Source organism: Nuphar pumila, chromosome 5, assembly GCF_984573655.1.
Source record: "Nuphar pumila chromosome 5, dmNupPumi1.hap1.1, whole genome shotgun sequence".
Classification (NCBI taxonomy): domain Eukaryota; kingdom Viridiplantae; phylum Streptophyta; class Magnoliopsida; order Nymphaeales; family Nymphaeaceae; genus Nuphar; species Nuphar pumila.
The window spans coordinates 31,406,987-31,425,424 of record NC_143253.1 but is presented as its reverse complement, the minus strand read 5'-3'; the positions used below and the strand labels follow the sequence as shown (position 1 = coordinate 31,425,424).

The 18,438-nt window shown below is 37.3% G+C and overlaps 1 protein-coding gene across 1 annotated transcript; it reads left to right on the top strand.

Annotated features, from left to right (window-relative positions):
• The first annotated feature begins 6,686 nt into the window (after positions 1-6,686).
• LOC149837292 (VIN3-like protein 2) lies at positions 6,687-16,551 on the top strand. The gene is made up of 5 exons (XM_090007320.1): positions 6,687-6,816; positions 6,915-6,959; positions 8,578-9,220; positions 14,658-14,980; positions 15,083-16,551. Exons 2-5 carry the CDS (start codon positions 6,941-6,943, stop codon positions 16,303-16,305), a joined length of 2,208 nt encoding a protein of 735 aa, XP_089863446.1. The 5' UTR covers positions 6,687-6,816; positions 6,915-6,940; the 3' UTR covers positions 16,306-16,551.
• Positions 16,552-18,438: the final 1,887 nt, after the last annotated feature.

Genomic DNA, 18,438 nt, shown 5'->3' with positions numbered 1-18,438 from the left:
AGATGTGTTTTACACAGTTGAATCAGTAGGGGTCGGAAGGATTGAAAATTCAACGGTACACATTTTTTTTAAAATTTGAAAGATTATAGAATGGCATTTATTCGTCGAGAAAATACAGACCAAGAGTTGGTTCGCCGAACACATCTATACAGCTGAATAACAAGAAATCAATGTCTAACACCAATACCCCCTTGGGGGCGTTCTTCCCACCCACCCCCTTTATTAGTGGAGAGAGAGAGAGAGAGCTAAAGTCACAAAAATGAACCAAACTAGATTAGGGATGGCAGTGTGGGGGGACAAGGTCTCCACCCCCGCCCCGCCTCAAGATTTTATCCTCCACCCCCGCCTCTATCCCCAGCGGGGAATGGATTTTATCCTCCATCCCCGCCTTCATCCCCGTTTCATGTCCTCCATCCCCGGTTCAAACAGGGATGAGGCGGGGCGGGGCAGGGATATTGCGGGGAAAAGTGGTCGGGGTGGTGTTGGGGCAGGGATGAGGCAGGGATCTTGGCTGGGAAAAGTGCACGTCCATCCCCGCCTCCATCTCCGGACGGGGATGGATTTTAACCTTCGTCCTCGCCTCCATTCCCGTTTCATCCCCGGTCCAAACGGGGCGGGGCCCGCTTTTCCCCGGTCCACTGCCATCCCTAAACTAGATGCTCAGGGACTTGACAAGACAAGATTAGGCTTTACTTAAAGCCAATGAAATCCAAAGAGAGAGAGAGAGAACGGAGAATTACCTTTACCTGCGCCCCATTGACGATGCTGATTCCCACGCAAAATCGAGCAGCAATCACATGACGTGCAAGCACGCATGTCACAAAGACAGAGATACGAACCGTGGACGACGAATTATTTCCAAGAACAGGACACGCGCATGCCAATTTAAATATATCTTTTTAAGTTTGCATGTATAAAAATAAGCTTTTATTGAATATTATCAAAACTATTAAAAATTATAAAATATTGTCTCCACATGTTATAATTTGTCCACATGTGGTGCGCATCCACTTAGACGTGGAACGTTAAAAGCCGTGTCCCAGCATGCAAGTACCTTGCGAGCAATTCCGTCTCTTACATGTATAATATACTTTCTTAGCATGTGCAGGTGATGCCTATGCTACGTGCTCATGAACACATAAGGTGAGTTTCTTTCATGCTTTTTTCCTACTAAAGAGGCCGTCTTTCATGGTAAATTCCTATGAGAAGTTTTGATATGACAACTTTTTCGTATGAAATTTTTTTACTTGTTTATGTATCATGAAAAAAAAAAGTGAAAATGTGTACGTGAGAGAGACCTGAAAAATGATGATAGGTGGCAGAAAGATAAATATGAAGGAAGCTCTTTTTGTGGCAACCCATGGAATGATGTGATGCAGGTGAATGGTTATCTTAGTACCAAAAAAAAAAGTATAAAAAAAATCAGACATTTTTGAAAAGCTTTTATTTCAAAAAATTTCTTCTGTTTCGAATGGTTGAAAAAGTTATGTTATTTTTCTTTCCTACTTTCACTTTTCTTGCTTTCAAACATGTCCTTAAAATGAATGAAATAAATACCTTAATGAGATATATGTGAAAAACATCTTTTATATCAAAATGAGTTCAGACCTCTCGAGTCAAAAGCACCTTTCATGTTAAGCGTGTGTTTGCTTGTCACAGAAATAGAATCAGACCTAGGGGTGGCAATTTCTGACACGACCCGCCAACCCGCCTCTTAGGCGGGTTCGGGTTGGGCTTAAGCCAACCCGTTTAATAAACGGGTCGACCCGCGTAACCCGTTTATTAAACAGGTCGGGTTCGGGTTTTGGGGGTATGCCAACCCGCCAACCCAGCTGACCCGTTTAATAAACGGGTTAGGCGGGTGGGTCGACCCGCCAACCCGACCCGCCAACCCGTCTGCCAACCCGACCCGTCAACCTGCCTACCTGCCAACCCGATCCCTCAACCCGCCAACCCGACCCGCCAACCTGACCCGCGAACCTGAAAACCCGTTTACCCGACCCAACCCATTTATTAAATGGGTTGGCAGGTCGTGTCGGGTTCGTGTTTGCCACAGCCGACCCGTTTAATAAACGGGTCGGGTTCGGGTTGAGGTATGCTGACCCGCCAACCCGACCCGATTGCCACCCCTAATCAGACCCCCCACAGAAACCGTTTACACGAAAAAGGGGGGTCATCACGTAAAATGTCCCACCCGTCAATGCAAATCCGTGATGCTATGTTTGTTTCGGCATTGTGGGCTCCGCAGAAATGCATTTTTGCGGAAAACTTGACAAATGCCCCAAAGTGTCCCTTTAAGGGGAAGTAGTTTTCCTAAGGCCTCTTTTGTTTCATGTGCAACTTCCATGGGAAAATGCTGAGTTGACAACTTTGATGTAATTCTTTTCCACAAGGAATGAATGTAAATTCAGTAGTACTTCTCCTCCCAAGAAAGCTTACACACATAAAACTTTTACATGGGTTGAGCTGTCTGGATTTTTTTAAAAATTTATGCCCATTTTCGTGTGAAAGTCTTTCTTCTGAATGGGAATGAAACAAAAGAGGCCTATTTTGCCTGGTGCAGATACTTGAGGATTTCCATGAAAGCATACAAATAACTATGAGCTTTCGTGGGCACCGCCGTTGCAATGCAAACTTTGCCTTCTCTTTTTCCTGAGAAAGAGAGTGCCGTTTTTGCAGAGCCTTCTGCTGCTGCATGCAACCCCACCTTCAGTGGAGGTGTAGCAAACACCCCCATACATGGATTTATGTATACATGAGCAGTGATGCTCGCTATGATATAACTAATGGTATTTATCATCATGGGACCTTTATGGTATGCATAGTGGTACTTAGCAGCATATATATATATATATATATATATATATATATATATATATATATATATATATATATATATATATATATATATATATAAGACTAAAGCATTTAGATAATTTGATGATGAGATTTTGTAATAGATAGTGATTATGCCTAAATCACAATGCATGCGTTGGTAGGGCTCTGTTTGGAAGCCTTAAATCAGAGTTGTCTTGTGGTTTTCCCAGTGCCCTCATGCTCTTTGACTGTTTGAGAACAATGGTGATGCCAAACACTGCATTGGGAATCAAGTTAGTCCATACACCATATTTCAACATCATTCATAAGAAGATTGTTTTTGACAATTTATTTCTCAACACATTTTGGCAACACATAAAAATGGTGTTTTCATCTTAATACAAGGCTCCCAAATAGAGCCAAGATTTCCATGTTAATTCAACCGTTAAATGGTAAAATGGAAATTGTGCACATAAACTTCCTAGAAAAAGTTGCCTCTCCAAGAGATTAATTGGCAATGCTAGAAACGAGGGATTTCCTAAAGAAATCTGTTAGGCCATGTTTGGGTGTAAGAAAAAGATAAAAAAAAAATAGTGTGAAATACAAATTAAAGATAGAATCTTCCCATGCTATTCCAAGTGAATATGAAAAATTTCACCCTGTGTGATTCCCACATATGAAGATTTTCTCCACCTAAAAAGGTAGAGAAATATTGGCGAAAATCTATGTCACAAGGACACCCCATTTTGGTGGACATATCCCTAGTGACACGACTGGAGACGTGGATGTACGAACTATATTTTAATAATTTTTATATTTTTAGTATTCTTTTAATGAAAATACATTCAAAAGCAAAAAAATACATGTTCTCATGTCCTATTTTCTAAAAAAAAAAAGAATTTGTGAGTCAAACCCACGGCACGTGTCCTCATATCCACGTATCTTTGTGACATAGGTGAATTTTTTTTAGTCCTAGCCTTATTTTATATTAGTTTCAATTTTTTTTTTTATATTTACACGGAAAAACCACCCTCAGGATAAGAGACCTAGCTGTGTTGGCTCTGCCTGCCGTACTTACGATCACTGTCATGACAGCATAAAACTTTATGGCGTTATCCCTTGCCCCCAAAGAGTGACCAAGCTTGCGCAAGGGGTGACCCCATGGGATTTGAAACTAGACCGCCTGCCTAGCGGCCTAGGTCCCATCACACTACGCCAAACCCCTTTGGGGCATACGAGTTTTCATATGAAATCAATTTTTTAAGAAAAAAAAAAGCATATCATGGTGAAACTAAGCAAAGTTGGACTAGGGTAAGTTTGACCTTATAATATTTTTTGAAAAAAAAAAAAAGGTATGAAGAATAGAACTGGTAAATGGGTGATATAAACTTGAATACAAACCGTTCGGACCCTGCCAGTTTAACACTAGACCAGCTCAGAGTCAGGCTCACGTTGAGACAGAGCTGGCTCATGCAGCAAGTTTTATATGTATCATGAACATTATTGAGTTTGAGCAATTAACCTCATTCTTGAAAACCATGTACCCTAACCAACTTTAACTAACGGTCTTTTGTAACATATATTACACTTAAATCTTATATATATTATATCTATGCGAGCTCATTCGAACTGAACTGAGCCGAACACCTTCTATTCATGTTTAAGCTAAACGAGCTGCTCATAGCTCATCTAGTCATATCCATTTGACGAACACGAATGAGTTTCCTGCGAGCCATGTCAGGCCGGTCCAGTCCAAAAGCAACTTGGTTCATTTATCGATCCTAATGAAGATGTCATGATGTATATGAGGCATGACCTGGTCCAAACCATACTGACAAACGTTAAAAACAGAAAAATCTAGTTTTATAAAAACTTGCTTGAATTTGAAAATTTTTCATAAATTTTGCATTTTTTGGGCAAAATCTCGGCGATAAAAAATTTAATTAAAAATTATATAAATTATTTTTATAAGAAAATATTAATACAAATTATTTAAAAATAAATTAAAATACACAAATCTTTTCATGATAAATAGTCGTTTAAAACATAAATATCATGTTTAAAGCACGGTATTTATGTATTTTCATAAATCTCATGATATTTTGAAATTCTCAAGAGAAATTGCTATTTTAAACTTTCAGGCAATTTCTCATGATATTATCACAAGATTTTTCATAAATCTCGCAATATTTGTCACTATGGTTGGCTCTATCACCATACTAGATTGATATTTGCTACAATTGATTGTAAATACAATCTACTTAGGAAAAATACGGTTTCTTTTATTTTCTTTTATTTTGCTTTTTTGTCACATTACCATAGATATGATTTACATGTTTTATTTAGTGACCACTTCTTTTTTTATTTTGTTTGCTTTTTTGTTACATCACGTAGACATGATTTATATGTTTTATTTAGTGAGAAGTGGCTTTTGGATCATGGGATAAGTTTTCTGGTGATCCAAAAATCAATGGCCATGGTTTTTTAATAAAAAAAAAAAAACATGATTCAAGAGCGGATTCCTAGCAAATCCAGAATGTTAAGTACATATCTAGGTTAGATCGAGTCAAAACAACCCGCATCGTGAAATTCCACCAACTCAAGTGTAAGTAAAATCAATTGTCAGCAGCCATTGAACCAGATCGCTATCCATTTAAACCAGAACGGACAGGATGAACAGGACAAACAGACCTAGTTCCCCAAGATGGAAGCATGTACCTCAAGAAGTATCATCGTGGTGAAAAGTGAAAACTACCAAATCGATGTATTCCGTCCCATCTATCAATGTCAAATAGGTGCATCTTTAGGTATTAATATAAGTCAAAGGGTTAGCTTGATTGCATTAACTTTTTCCTTTAGAATAGGTGAGTTTGGTTGCCCCCCACCGCCCAGTGTGATTTGAAACTGAACTCTAGGCTTAGATGGTGTGACCTTTTTCTTCACCAGTCTAGCCATCACACTAGACCTTGGCCACCCTCAGTAACTGATATCCATGGTGTGACCTTTTGAAGTTTTTTTTTTTTTAGATTAAAAGGAATTTTTCCTAAAAATTTAACTTATTGAGAGATTTTTTTTGCCGATAAAATCCCAGTAAGGAGATTTGTCACATTGGACTACTTTCTTGGAAATAATAACGTAAAATGAAATTTATAGCCATTAATTTTGTCCCATTTTTTTAATAGTCTAAGCCTGTTTGGATGGTGTCTTAGTCATTGTTGAAATCAAAAACGGGATTTTTATAGACATTAAGCAAAAAGACAAAAAACCAATGAGTTATTGGTCAATTCGAATTTTCATGGTGGCGGTTTTGTTTTTTTGGGGGGAAAGTTCCATGTAAGGACCAACCTTTTGCCCTAATCCTTAGAAAGGGATTCATGGTTTTAAATTTTCTGATATAGGCCTTTGTTTCCTGAAAACTGCCAAAACCTGATCTTTCTATTGACCATCAATTCAAGTTGAATTCCAGTTTGATTGGAGTCAAATGATTATAATACCCTTAAATGTGAAAAATGCCTATCCTTCTCCAGTGTACGAGGGTATATAAATACTTTTCAACTCCAAACGACAATATAAAAAAACTCAAAAAAATCACGTTTACCAAGATGTTAGAGGTTAACCCTAGGTATCTACTTGGCAGTTTTCAGGAAACCTATCGCTCATATCAAGAAATAAAAAAAAATTAAGGGTAAATTTTTGAATTAAGAGCAAAGAAGTCGACCCTCATGAAATTAATTTTTTTTTTATTTTTTTTCGATGGGCCCCACAATTATCCTCCTTTTTTCACAAATTTTGGTTCTAAAATCCAGATACAACCGGGTGTACCGTCGGATCAAGGATTCCCTCGTTTGGTTGGACTCCCAAAACCCCCACTTCTTTTCCTCTTTTTTTTTTGTTTTTTGTTTTTTTTTTGGTTTCTTCCCAATTTTCAGTTATTTATTTTATTTATTCCTTTCTCACGCTTCCCTGGCTTTTCCTTGGTACTGGCAACGTATAAATATGGTAATCTTTTGTGCCCCTTCTGTGTGTTTGTTTCTTCATAAAGCGCTTGACCCTTCGCCTCTCTCTCTCTCTCATGGATTGCTTTGTTTTGTAACAAGGAGCAAAAGAGAGAAGCTATACCACCATGGATTCTTCTTTTAATGGTAGTTCTCATTTCCTTTTGTTGTTGACCTTTTGGCTTTTTTTGTTGGTTTCTTTCTTTTTTTGTTTTTTTTTCAATGCCAATGCTTGATGGGTGATGCCGTGCTTGTTTCCATTGTTTTTTCTTGGGTGAATGCATGAGTTGGTCGTGTTTTTTTTTTTGTTTAGAAAATGATGGTGTATGTGGTATTTGCGTGCGTGTGGACAAGGTTGCATGACATTGGCAATGCTGGATGTTTTTTTTGCTCTTTTGATGGTTATGGGTTTCCTTTATTCTTTGCTTTTTCTTTTCTGTTCTTCTTTTTTGGCTGTGGTCTTCTTTTGTTATGTTGGTTCCACGATATGGGTGTTTATGTTGGATTACAATGTGTTTTGTTGACCATTATCTGTTGTTTTTGAAGAGAAAAATCTCTGTTTTTAAAGGGTTATATAGTTTTAGCTCCTGCATGAATGCTCCATCGCATGAATGGTGCAGTTAATCAGACACTTCTTCATGCATGATGTAACTGTTTATTGGTTGCTGTCTGGAGGTCAACCTTTTACCTTTCTCCTTTTTCGCGTACAAGTGTTCATTTTTTGTTCTTATTAGATCATATACAGATCATATTAGAGTTGGTACCTGATTTCTTATGTTTTGGGTATTTATTGTACCTCCCTTTTTCTGTTAAAATGGTTCATGAATGTCCTTTTTTTTGTGATGCTTTCTGTGGGAATCGATTTTATGTTGAGATATATCAGAGTGATTCAGCTGCATCCACAATTTGGAGGATTATCTTGACAAAATTTGCTTCTCCATTGACATGGTGTCTTATAATACATTGTGGTTGCTGCACCACTACAATTAATAGCATTGTATTTGGAAAAAAAATAAGCCTTTTTAGTGTGATATCTTTCAGTACAATAAAGGCTTCAAGCAACTTATTGCAAGATGCCTTGAAATGAATAGTGTGATTCGAACAAGCAACCAACTTGCCCAATTTGGACTCAAGAAAATGAACAAGAAATCCGGATTTGTTCTTTTGCTTAGTTATGCCATCTGAAACGCAGAGCACTCAACAGAATGTACATGCTTCAAATTCCTACCTGTCCTACCGAATGGATTCATCCGTTTGGTTTGCCCGAGTGATCTAGTGTCTGTTTAAGACTCTCAGCTTCAAGTGAAGTCAATGTGATAGTTTCATTCGTGTTTAGTTTTAATATTGGATATTTTCCCCTTTGAAGCATTCTCTGAATCAGATATGCAGAACCAGTGGTCATGAGGCCCAATAGAGCTTGTCTAAGTGAAAGAGAAATCAATGGTTTCACATAGTTAAATTCTGGAATTTGTGGATCCTTGAAGTACCTTTTCTATTACGCAGACTTATCCTCTATCTGGTTTATTGAACAAATTATTTTATACTGCACAATTTCATTAATTTTTTAATGTCTCATTAGCTACCAAATCTTTATTTCCTGTCTTCCAGTTTTTAATTGATGCTGTTCTGGAAGATGGTACTAAAAATTCTACAGATTGTCAGAGAAAAAAATATTTTTTGCTTCAGTCTATATCTTGAGTTCTTGATTATCGTTAGATTGCAAATGTGGGGATTCTTTAAACTAATGCTGGGCTTATGCCTGTAGGTTTTGTTCTTGATCCTTCAAAATGTAGCAAGCTGACCATGGAAGAAAAACAAGAGCTAGTGTATGAACTCTCAAAATGGCCAGAAGGTGCTCCAGAGCTTCTACAGTCATGGAGCCGCCGGGAGCTCCTGGAGGTGATTTGTGCTGCCATGGGGAAAGAAAGGAAATATACGGGCCTACCAAAATCTAGAATGATAGAACGCCTGCTTAGGGTAGTATCTGAAAAAAGAACTGGACATAATGATGAGAGTGCACAATCTGGGGCACCTCCAATACTGCCAAGTACTCAAAGTACTCCGAGAAGGCAGAGGAAGACTGGCAATCCTTCCCGATTAGCAATTGACACTAGCAGTTCCTTATATTGCCAGAATGTAGCTTGTAGGGCTACCTTAAGTTCAGAAGATACATTTTGCAAGAGGTGTTCATGCTCTATCTGTCACAAATATGATGACAATAAGGATCCTAGCCTTTGGTTGGTTTGTATCTCCGAACCTCCTGATCTGGGTGACTCTTGTGGCATGTCATGCCATCTTGAATGTGTTGTTAAGCACGAAAGATCTGGCATCCCAAAGAATGGGAACTTTGGAAAATTGGATGGGGCCTTCTTTTGCATTAGTTGCGGAAAAGTCAATGATCTAATAGGGTACATCTTAAGCCCATTCTTTATCTGTTTAATGTGCATGATATTCTTAAATTTAAAATCCTACTCTACTACCTGTCCAAATGGTAATATTCCTTTTTCTGTGTCCAACTGTATGAGCTTACTATGATCCTTTTGATTAATCCCTGGTTTATAGTAGGCAGAATTCAGACTCTTCTTTATGCTGTTGATTGCACATACATCTATTTTATTGCTAAAGTTTGGGTTTCTATTTTGGATCAGCATCTACGTAATTTACGTTGTTTGGGGATCCTCATATTAAGTAGCGCATTTCAGTACTAACTAATAGCAACCCATCTCATACAGCATTAGTATATTCAAATTACTTTTCAAGCAATTAGAGATTATGCCTCATGAATTGGAAGGTAAGCCGTCATTCATACTAGCAGGGCAAATTTCAGTTATCTATGGGTAATATGAACAGATGGATTTACATGTAGGTTGCTGATTTGTTGCTTGATCAGGAGGATGTTACACCAAAATTATTCACAAATTCATATTTTCAACTTATTGGCTATGCCACATGGATTTGGATATGGGTACAGGGCACAAAGCAAGCAAGCAAGTTTTATAAAATCAGGACGGGTCATGGCCAGACACACACCCATATGTATGTATGTATATATGTATGTATGTATTACATACATGCTTATGTACATTCAAAATTCTTAATATAAATCAATAAAGCATGCATATCATCATCTTAGGTGCAATTTCTTGAACATCAATTCTAAATCATTATGATTAAAAACATTAAATAATAAATCCAAGTTCAAAAATGAAATATAATGTACTCAATGTCAAGTTAAGAACACTGTGTTGACTTATCTGACACAAGTTTGACCATGTCTAATTAGTGCCGTGGCGTGTCCAATGTCATGTCCAGTGTCGTGTTGTGTAGACATAGATTATTAGGCATCTCCTTTGTTATCCATGCGCCCAAGATAAAATGAGTACAAGACAAAGCAAACGAGAATTATGATTCCAAGTGTATGTACGTACATCCTATGTAGTCAAAGGTGCCAACTATGTGCCTAGTCGGGCTAGGAAAAAGGAAAAACTAGGAATCAGATGGATTCCTTGTTTTCCCCCTTCAGGGGTACCAATTTTCCCGCCTAGGCGCCTAGTCGGCACTTTGCCTAGGCAGGAAAATCTGTACCCTGCAACATGTTATCTTCATTTTTTGCTTTTTTTTTTAAACTAATTTGTTATGTGTGTTTGTTTATGTAGATGTGACATTGAATTGTTATGTGTGTTTGTTTATGTATGTAGATGTGTCTTAATTTTTGGTCAGGTCTTGTAATATAACAGGTTTACTATGCCACTATACTTCACGATAGTGGTATTTTGTACTTTATGCATTTGTTGATTAATTTTATGTTAGATACATCTTTACTGTTAGTCTTAGTAATATTTGGGCAGGTTTTGTAATATAACATGTTTACTATGCTTGACGATAGCAATATCTTATGCTTCATGCATTTATTGTTGATTAATTTTATGTTGGATACATGTTCAGTGTTAGTTTTAGCACTTTATTTTAAGAATTTAGATTATTTTTAAATTATTTGGCATTTGTTGATAGTTATTTGCTTTGCTTATTCAATTGTTTTTAATATTTGGACCGGTTTTGTAATTTTTGACATGTTTTTTTGGTCTATTGCTTATTATTGATTGATTTTATGTTGCATATATGTTTGTTACTAATTTTAGCAGTTCATTTGCATTTTTTATACTTTTTAATTAAGGTACCAACTAATCCGCCTAGTCTCCGACTAGTCTTTTTAGGGGTCCACTGGCTGGGCACTACATAGCACTTTTGACTACATAGCATACATCTGCCTATTACTTGTATATATGTATTATGTATTTTTCAAAGGAAAGGGCTATAGTGGCCAATATTCACGTTTTTTTTATAGTTGTGATAGTAACATTGAACAAGTTTGAAATTTATCGTCATTTTGAAGTTACAACTGCTCTCTCTCTCTCTCTCATTGACCTCAACCGGCAGTTTTCTCCCTTGAAAATATCTTTTTGTGACTTGCTTAAGTAATTAAAAACTAAATAGAAAAAGAAAAAAGTCGTAAGCAGTGATGGTACACATCATGCTCATACTTTTGGTTTTAACTCTATGATGCTTCAGGTTTGGTATAATGTCATGACTGGCTCAGAAATAAATGCAGTACCAGAGTCATGGTTAACATATACTTGGTCTAGAACAGAGTTGTGGAAAGCGTGGCATTTTCAAAATTTTAGCAAGTAGGAAGCACAAGACGACTTAGAAGCGAACTAGGAATCGTCTTGGAAGTGGCCTAGGAAGCGAGGGGAAGCGAAAAAAGAGAAAAAAGAGAAAAAAGAAAGAAAAAAAGTAAAAACACAAAAAAATGAAAAAAAGGAGAAGTGCATTTCTCAAAATTTTTTGGCGCTGCCCATCATGTTTTGAAAGCGCCACATTTCACTCTTCAGGGAAGCGCACTTCCTCATGCCCTATGGTGCTTCTGGTAACCTTGGTCTAGAGTTCTTGGTTTTATACTTTTTCAAGATTTTTTTTTCATTTTCTTCACTTTTATAAAATTATTGAATTTTTATTAATAAAAGACCATGATAAAATAAAGAGTTTGAAGCTTTGTCACATAGGTGCTGATGCTGCGATGCGGCAATTTAAAAAAACTTGGGTGTAGGGGTGCGGGGAGGGTATATATATAATTTTTACCACACTGGTGCGGAGGTGCAGATATATATATATATATATATATATATATATATATATATATATATATATATATATATATATATATACACACACACACACACACACGTGTATGTGTGTGCATTTATGTATTCATGTATATATAATATAGATAAAACTGGAATTGGTTAGGGTTAACTGAATCTACTTTTCGACAGAAATGAACCTCAATGTTGTTGACTTCACCTGACACAACGGAAGTTGTGTCCAAGTATTGCACCCGCACCGGGTGCGATGCTAGTGTGGTGCCCTGTTATAAGAGTCCGTGTTACATAGGTTTAAAGCTATCATGACATTCACGCTTGAGTTACCATTTTAACCTGTCACATGGGTGCGGGTGTGGTTGCAGGGGTGCGAGAGGGCAAAAATAAAAAAAAATCTATATATATTTCATCGGGCGTTTTTTTTAAAGTTCAAAAGTTGGACATATATGACCCTGAGTGTGTTGACCGCACTGGGTGCCACACCCGCATCGGGTCGCATTGACGCGGGTGCGGCATCTGGTTGGCTGAATCCCTGTGACAGATTTTTACTTTATGATGATGGTGAAATGTTAAATAAAGAAAACTAAAAGTAGAAAATGGATGTTAATGCTGGCAAGGGTGAGGCATGCAGACTGGGAATGATTGTTGTTGTTTTCCTCCTGATGTATATTATCATGATGATACGGAGGAGGACGAGGAGGAGATGCTCCTACTTGCATGTGTAAATACATTGACAATTTGACATGTGTTCATGCATATCTCACATGAATGCACTACCTTAAGGCATACATGGTAAATCATCTAGAAGACAGTGGTTGTTGGTGTAATCCATTTTTTCCTTAATATAGATCCATAAAGTTATTGTTTTTACGTTCTAAAAGTTTGGCATTAAATTTTACGTTCATGAGAACACAATAAGCTGATCCTTTGCTTTCCAGTAATTGCCATTGCTAGGCCTATGAGACTATGAGGAATCACGTGATTTATCTCTCTTCATTCCTCTCATGGATTGTCTATTAAAAATATTTCCAATTTTGAGGTGTGAAGGTGGTTAGCTTCCTCTCTATAATTACAAAGTATTTGAAGATGCAAGACTAGAGAGGCACAGTTGCATTGTGGTTACCCGTACCGTAAATGATGAAAATAATTTGTTTTGTAGTGTTCATCTTGTATGGACTGCAATGTCCGCCACTAGTATTGTAAATTCATTTGTTTGTGATTTTGATCATAGCACTCCCATTATGTGTTCCATTTATAGTGCCTATTGATTATTCTCATGCTGTGTCTTGCCCAGGTTTATTATCCTAACAACTCTATACATGAGTCAATAAATTGTGGGTTACCTAGTCTCGTACATGAAAAGCATGATATCTTATCTTATTTATTCATCAGCTCCTTCTCTGCTGTCTCAAGGCCTGGAATATGGCACTATCTTAAGTTATGAAACTCTTGGAAGTGATTTCCTATATTTGGTGAATCATATTAAGTGATAACTGCCCTGTATTCTTGTAACCTTCTCTTTTGGATTATGTAAACAGTAGTGAGGGAGAAAACAAGAAGGCCAAACGAGTTTCATGTTTACATGCTATAAGACATATATTGCTATGCCAGGTAGCATGCCTTTTTATACAATTATAACAATTAATGAAAACTTTAGTGGTTTTCTGCATGATACAATAATAAAATCTAACAGTTGTCTCAAGCACATACATCATGACATGGAGAGCTTGGTGTTATCAGGATTCAAGATTCCATTGTTTGAGATTTTAATAGATTGGTGGCTTGTTATTGCAAGCTAGCTTCATGGCTCAGTGGTGAACAATCTCGAAATGCTTGGAACATTTGAAATATAGGAAAGGTGATTGAGCTTTAATTATTCTGAAGGAAGGAGTAGGAGATGGTGTAAAACAAATGTGTCATTCACATGGAAATTAGAGCTTTTGATAGGTGTATAGTCAATTTCAAGAAACATGCACACTGAGATTGGGAATATTGTTGTTGGTATTTATTCTTTGGTGGATAGACAATATGCCTTTCTATGCATATGCTGTCTCCTCTTACTAACCAAAGGCATGGCTTGTAGCTTTCCGCAGTTCTTTTTAATTGTGTTCTTGCACCAAGGCCCTGCAATAATCCCTTGTGCTTGTTTCTATCTGCTGGAAGTTTCTTTCTTTTCTTTTTTCTTTTTGTTTTCCTACTTGATAGGTGCTGTTTACATATACTGAATAAATATTCAGATTCTTAACTAAAGTTTTTATTGTTCATGTAAAATAAGTATCTGCAATCTCTGATTCTTAACCATAGAAAAATATGTATTCTCGTGTATGTGTGCACACATTGTGGATACTTTTTCTGTACACCTGGTCAAGGAATGGTAATTTCTGTGCCTCAGATTATTAGTGATATTTTAACTATGCAAACTGGACATTCTTCCTGTTAGGTGATGCGATAACCTTCTGGAGATATTAGGAAACCTTCTTTTTCTTTGTATCTTTTCTTTTCTTATCATGTGGGACAATTTGTATTTATTTGACGAAACCAGCGTCCAGGAAAATGCAAATTTTTATTAAAGTCAATATTGAATATGCCAGTACGCGTGATGCTGATTGCACCATCTTAGCATGTGTCTATTAACCATTTTTCTGAGGTTGTGGTTGATTACACATAGAATTGCCACTCTGTGAAGGTCCTGGAGAAAGCAATTGATGGTTGCAAAAGATGCTAGAAGGGTGGATACCTTGTGTCATCGACTTTCTCTTAGTCATAAGCTGCTACATGGCAGTAAACAATACCAGAAGCTCCATGACATCGTGGACCTTGCAGCAAAGAAGCTTGAAGAAGAGACTGGACCCCTTGATGGGTTGCAGGTAAGAATGGCACGTGGAATTGTGAATAGGCTCAGTTGTGGTTCTGAAGTTCAAAAGCTGTGTGTTTCTGCAATAGAAGCAGTAGACTCCATGCATTCAAGGGCACTGGGCATATATTCTGATTCGAATGGCAATATCCAATGTAAGTATATATTCTAGCTTAGCTTTGGAGGTTGTCGTTTTTAGCCTCCAAATTTGTAAATGGACTTCATGAAAGTTGACATTAGTGCATTCGACTGTGCAGTCACTGATTCCATGCCTCTCAGAATTATCCAGATTGAAGAAGTTTCACCCACATCCATTATGGTACTTCTGAATTCAGAAGAAGTCACATGCTGCACCATTTGGCATCGAATATTTGATATGGGTGAATATCCTGCAGAACCGACATGTGTTCTACTGAAATCCAAGGGAGAATTCTATCTTTCGAATCTTATTCCAGCAACAGAATATGGTTTCAAAATTGTTCCTTTCATCGAAACAAAGGAATTAGGAAGTTGGGAAATTAGATACACAACTAACCATGCAGATTGTGATGCCAAGAAGATCCCATCTGCAAGAAATGCTTCTGGGGAGTGGGAAAAATCTGATACTACATCTGACGGATGGAAAATTTTGCATCAGAAATCTGAAATTCAGGATCCAGATAGGCTATCTGACTACAATACCAATGGAACAAGCAATGGCCAAACTATGTTTGCTAAGATTACTCAAGCTGTTGAGCAAGATATAATACGCAGTGATTCTCTTTGTACTCAAGATGGATATCTGCATGGTTCAGCTTTACAGGGAGATTTCTGGAATGGTTTTTCAGGTTCCGTCAGCAACCACCAAGATAACAAATCTCTTGCACAAAATGGCCATTCTGAAACAACATTTTACAAAGAAATTTGTTATGATAAGGAACCGAATGTGCAAAACAGGCAACATGATCAAGCATTTGTTGTGTCCTCATCTGTTCTGCCTTGTACTCCTTGTAAACTGGAACCTGCCAAAGACACGCCAGGAAGGAAGAAGAGAATGAAGCTAGAGAGTGAGTTTGAGAGCAGGCCAGTCAGTCGAGCCAAGGACATTGCTCCAAGGGATCCACAGTGTGGGAGTTCTTCAAAGAAACGATGGCCAAGAAGAGTCGAAGAGAGGAGAATTAGGATCCATCCAAGCTTTATGCACCCCGAGCCAACTAAAGATTCGTCTGGCTCCTTGGAAGGGGATTATGAGTATTGTGTGAAGGTAATCAGACTGTTAGAATGTGAAGGCCATGTTGAAAAAAACTTTAGAGTGAAGTTTCTTACTTGGTTCAGTTTAAGAGCAACCCCACAAGAGAAAAGGATAGTTAGCGTTTTTGTTGATACTCTTATCGATGATCCAGCAGGTTTAGCAGGGCAATTAGTTGATACGTTCTCCGAAGGAATTTTGGGTAAGAGAGCAGCTGTCCCCAACGGGTTCTGCATGAAGCTCTGGCACTGAGTTTCGCTGCAGTCACGTGTGTGAGTTTTAGAGTCAGACATTGAATTGTGTCAAATCTCTAATTCTTTAGCTGCATGACTCACTGTTATAAAAATTTTATTTCCATTGTAATTGTTTCAGAGAGCAATTTCAAAGCCATCAAGGTTGAGGCTCTTTGGATGTGTTAGGCTCTCACAATAGAAAACCAGTCCTGATGTCAACCTTCATGGACTTGGAAATGTTAGGCTTACCATTTAAAAATCATGATGTTAAATTTCCTGTACGCAGTTGAATTTAGATGCATATTTATAGACTCCTTCTCCCTCTCTCTCTCTCTCTCTCTGTCTCTCTCTCTCTCTCTCTCTCTAGAGAGTTTATGCATGCATCCATTTGTGTGTGTGTATAATTTACGGAGTAACAACTATCTGCTCTGCATCTTTGTTCAGTCTCTAGTTTTCCATGTCCAAAAGAGTGGTAAAGATAATGTTGGTTGGCTTGTTGAGCCACCAAAAGCAAGTAAGCAACCTTGAATTGGCACCCACAAGTTTTACACTGTTTCATTTAAAATCAATATTTCTCTTTCTTGGTTGTAAAAAAATTAAGCAAAAATCTCTCTCTCTCTCTCTCTCTCCTTGATTGGCCATTTCTTTTCACAAAAAATTACGTCTTTATGTTACGCATCGGGTCATACCCGCATCTTTGTGACAGATGAGAAGGCAGGTTTCACTTTCACGGGTCCGGCACAACATTTTCCGACATCGGTGCTCATTGGATATGCATATGCATGCTGATACTCCCTCTTTTGCCTGCAAAGTATATAATAAAACAAAGTCATTTTTTTTTAAAAGCAAGCTGGGGTTAGGCCTAGCCTTACCAGTTATACAAATTATACCATTGGGTTTTGAACTTCCCAACACAAGGTGATGCGCACTAGCTGCTCCTACCAGACAAGCAGAGCCCTCGTTGGTTGTAAAACAAGAAATCATATGCTGCTATACAGTCACACTGTAAAAAAAAGCTGCAGGCTAGCAGCCAAGAAGCTGTGGATGGCTCTCGCGTGACTCTAGATCAACGTCAATGCATATATATAGGTTCCCTTTTTCGTTAGGTCTTGTTAGATCCATTAAAAAGTAATAGTTCTAAGTATTTTTTCTCACGTCTAACACCGTAGATGCGATCTATAGGTTTTGTTTAGTGGGAACCAGCTTTTGAATCGCCAGAATCTGAGCTGTATACAGGTTTTTTCGGTGATCCAAAATCATTGGCTATGAAGGTACCAGTTTTTCTCGGCTGATGAAACTATATTTTTTCATCAAAAAAACATGATTCAAGAGTGGAATCCCACTAAATCAAGTATACTGAACACAAATAAATGGTTCAGATCTATCCTAAAATACTTAAAACCTATGAGGCAGAACTGAGCATAACTAGAAATAAGGCCTAATATGTTCAGTTCTCTCTCTCTCTCTCTCACACACACATATATATATATATATATATATATATATATATATATATATATATATATATATATATATATATATATGTGTGTGTGTGTGTTAAACCCATTTGGTGCTAAACCACATGCTAAATGGGGTTTTCAGCTTCTCCGGTGCTTTTTATGTGGTTTGGGTCCTATAAATGTGTTGGACATGATTGATACACTAAGAATCCAGACCTGGATCATGTGTTTTTATGAAAAAAATGATGTTTGGAGCCTCGAAAATTTATAAAGATTTTGGACCATTGATTTATTGAATTTTATAAAAACTCACCCATGTGTTGGAATCAAACGCTTCAAGAGCTGATCCCTATAAAATCAATTACATAGATCACATCGGCACGGTCAGAATTTAAAAATAAAATGAGAAATGCTTAAAAAACCTATTTAGCATGAGATTTAACACCAAATGAGTTTAGCACGGACCCATTACTCTCTCTCTCTCTCTCTCTCTCTCTCTCTCTCTATATATATATATATATATATATATATATATATATATATATATATATATATATATATATATATATATATATATATATAAAGGCATGTGAGCTGGAAGAGGTTGTTAGGCCATCGCCGTATAACAGTATCACTACATAAAGTTTGAAACAATCATATCCTAACTGGTCTAACACCAAAAGATAATATTC

Coding starts and splice junctions, on each gene's coding strand:
- LOC149837292 (XM_090007320.1), top strand. Junction 9,221..14,657: donor AAAGTCAATGATCTAATAGG/GTACATCTTAAG, acceptor CACTCTGTGAAG/GTCCTGGAGAAAGCAATTGA. Junction 14,981..15,082: donor TTCGAATGGCAATATCCAAT/GTAAGTATATAT, acceptor TCGACTGTGCAG/TCACTGATTCCATGCCTCTC.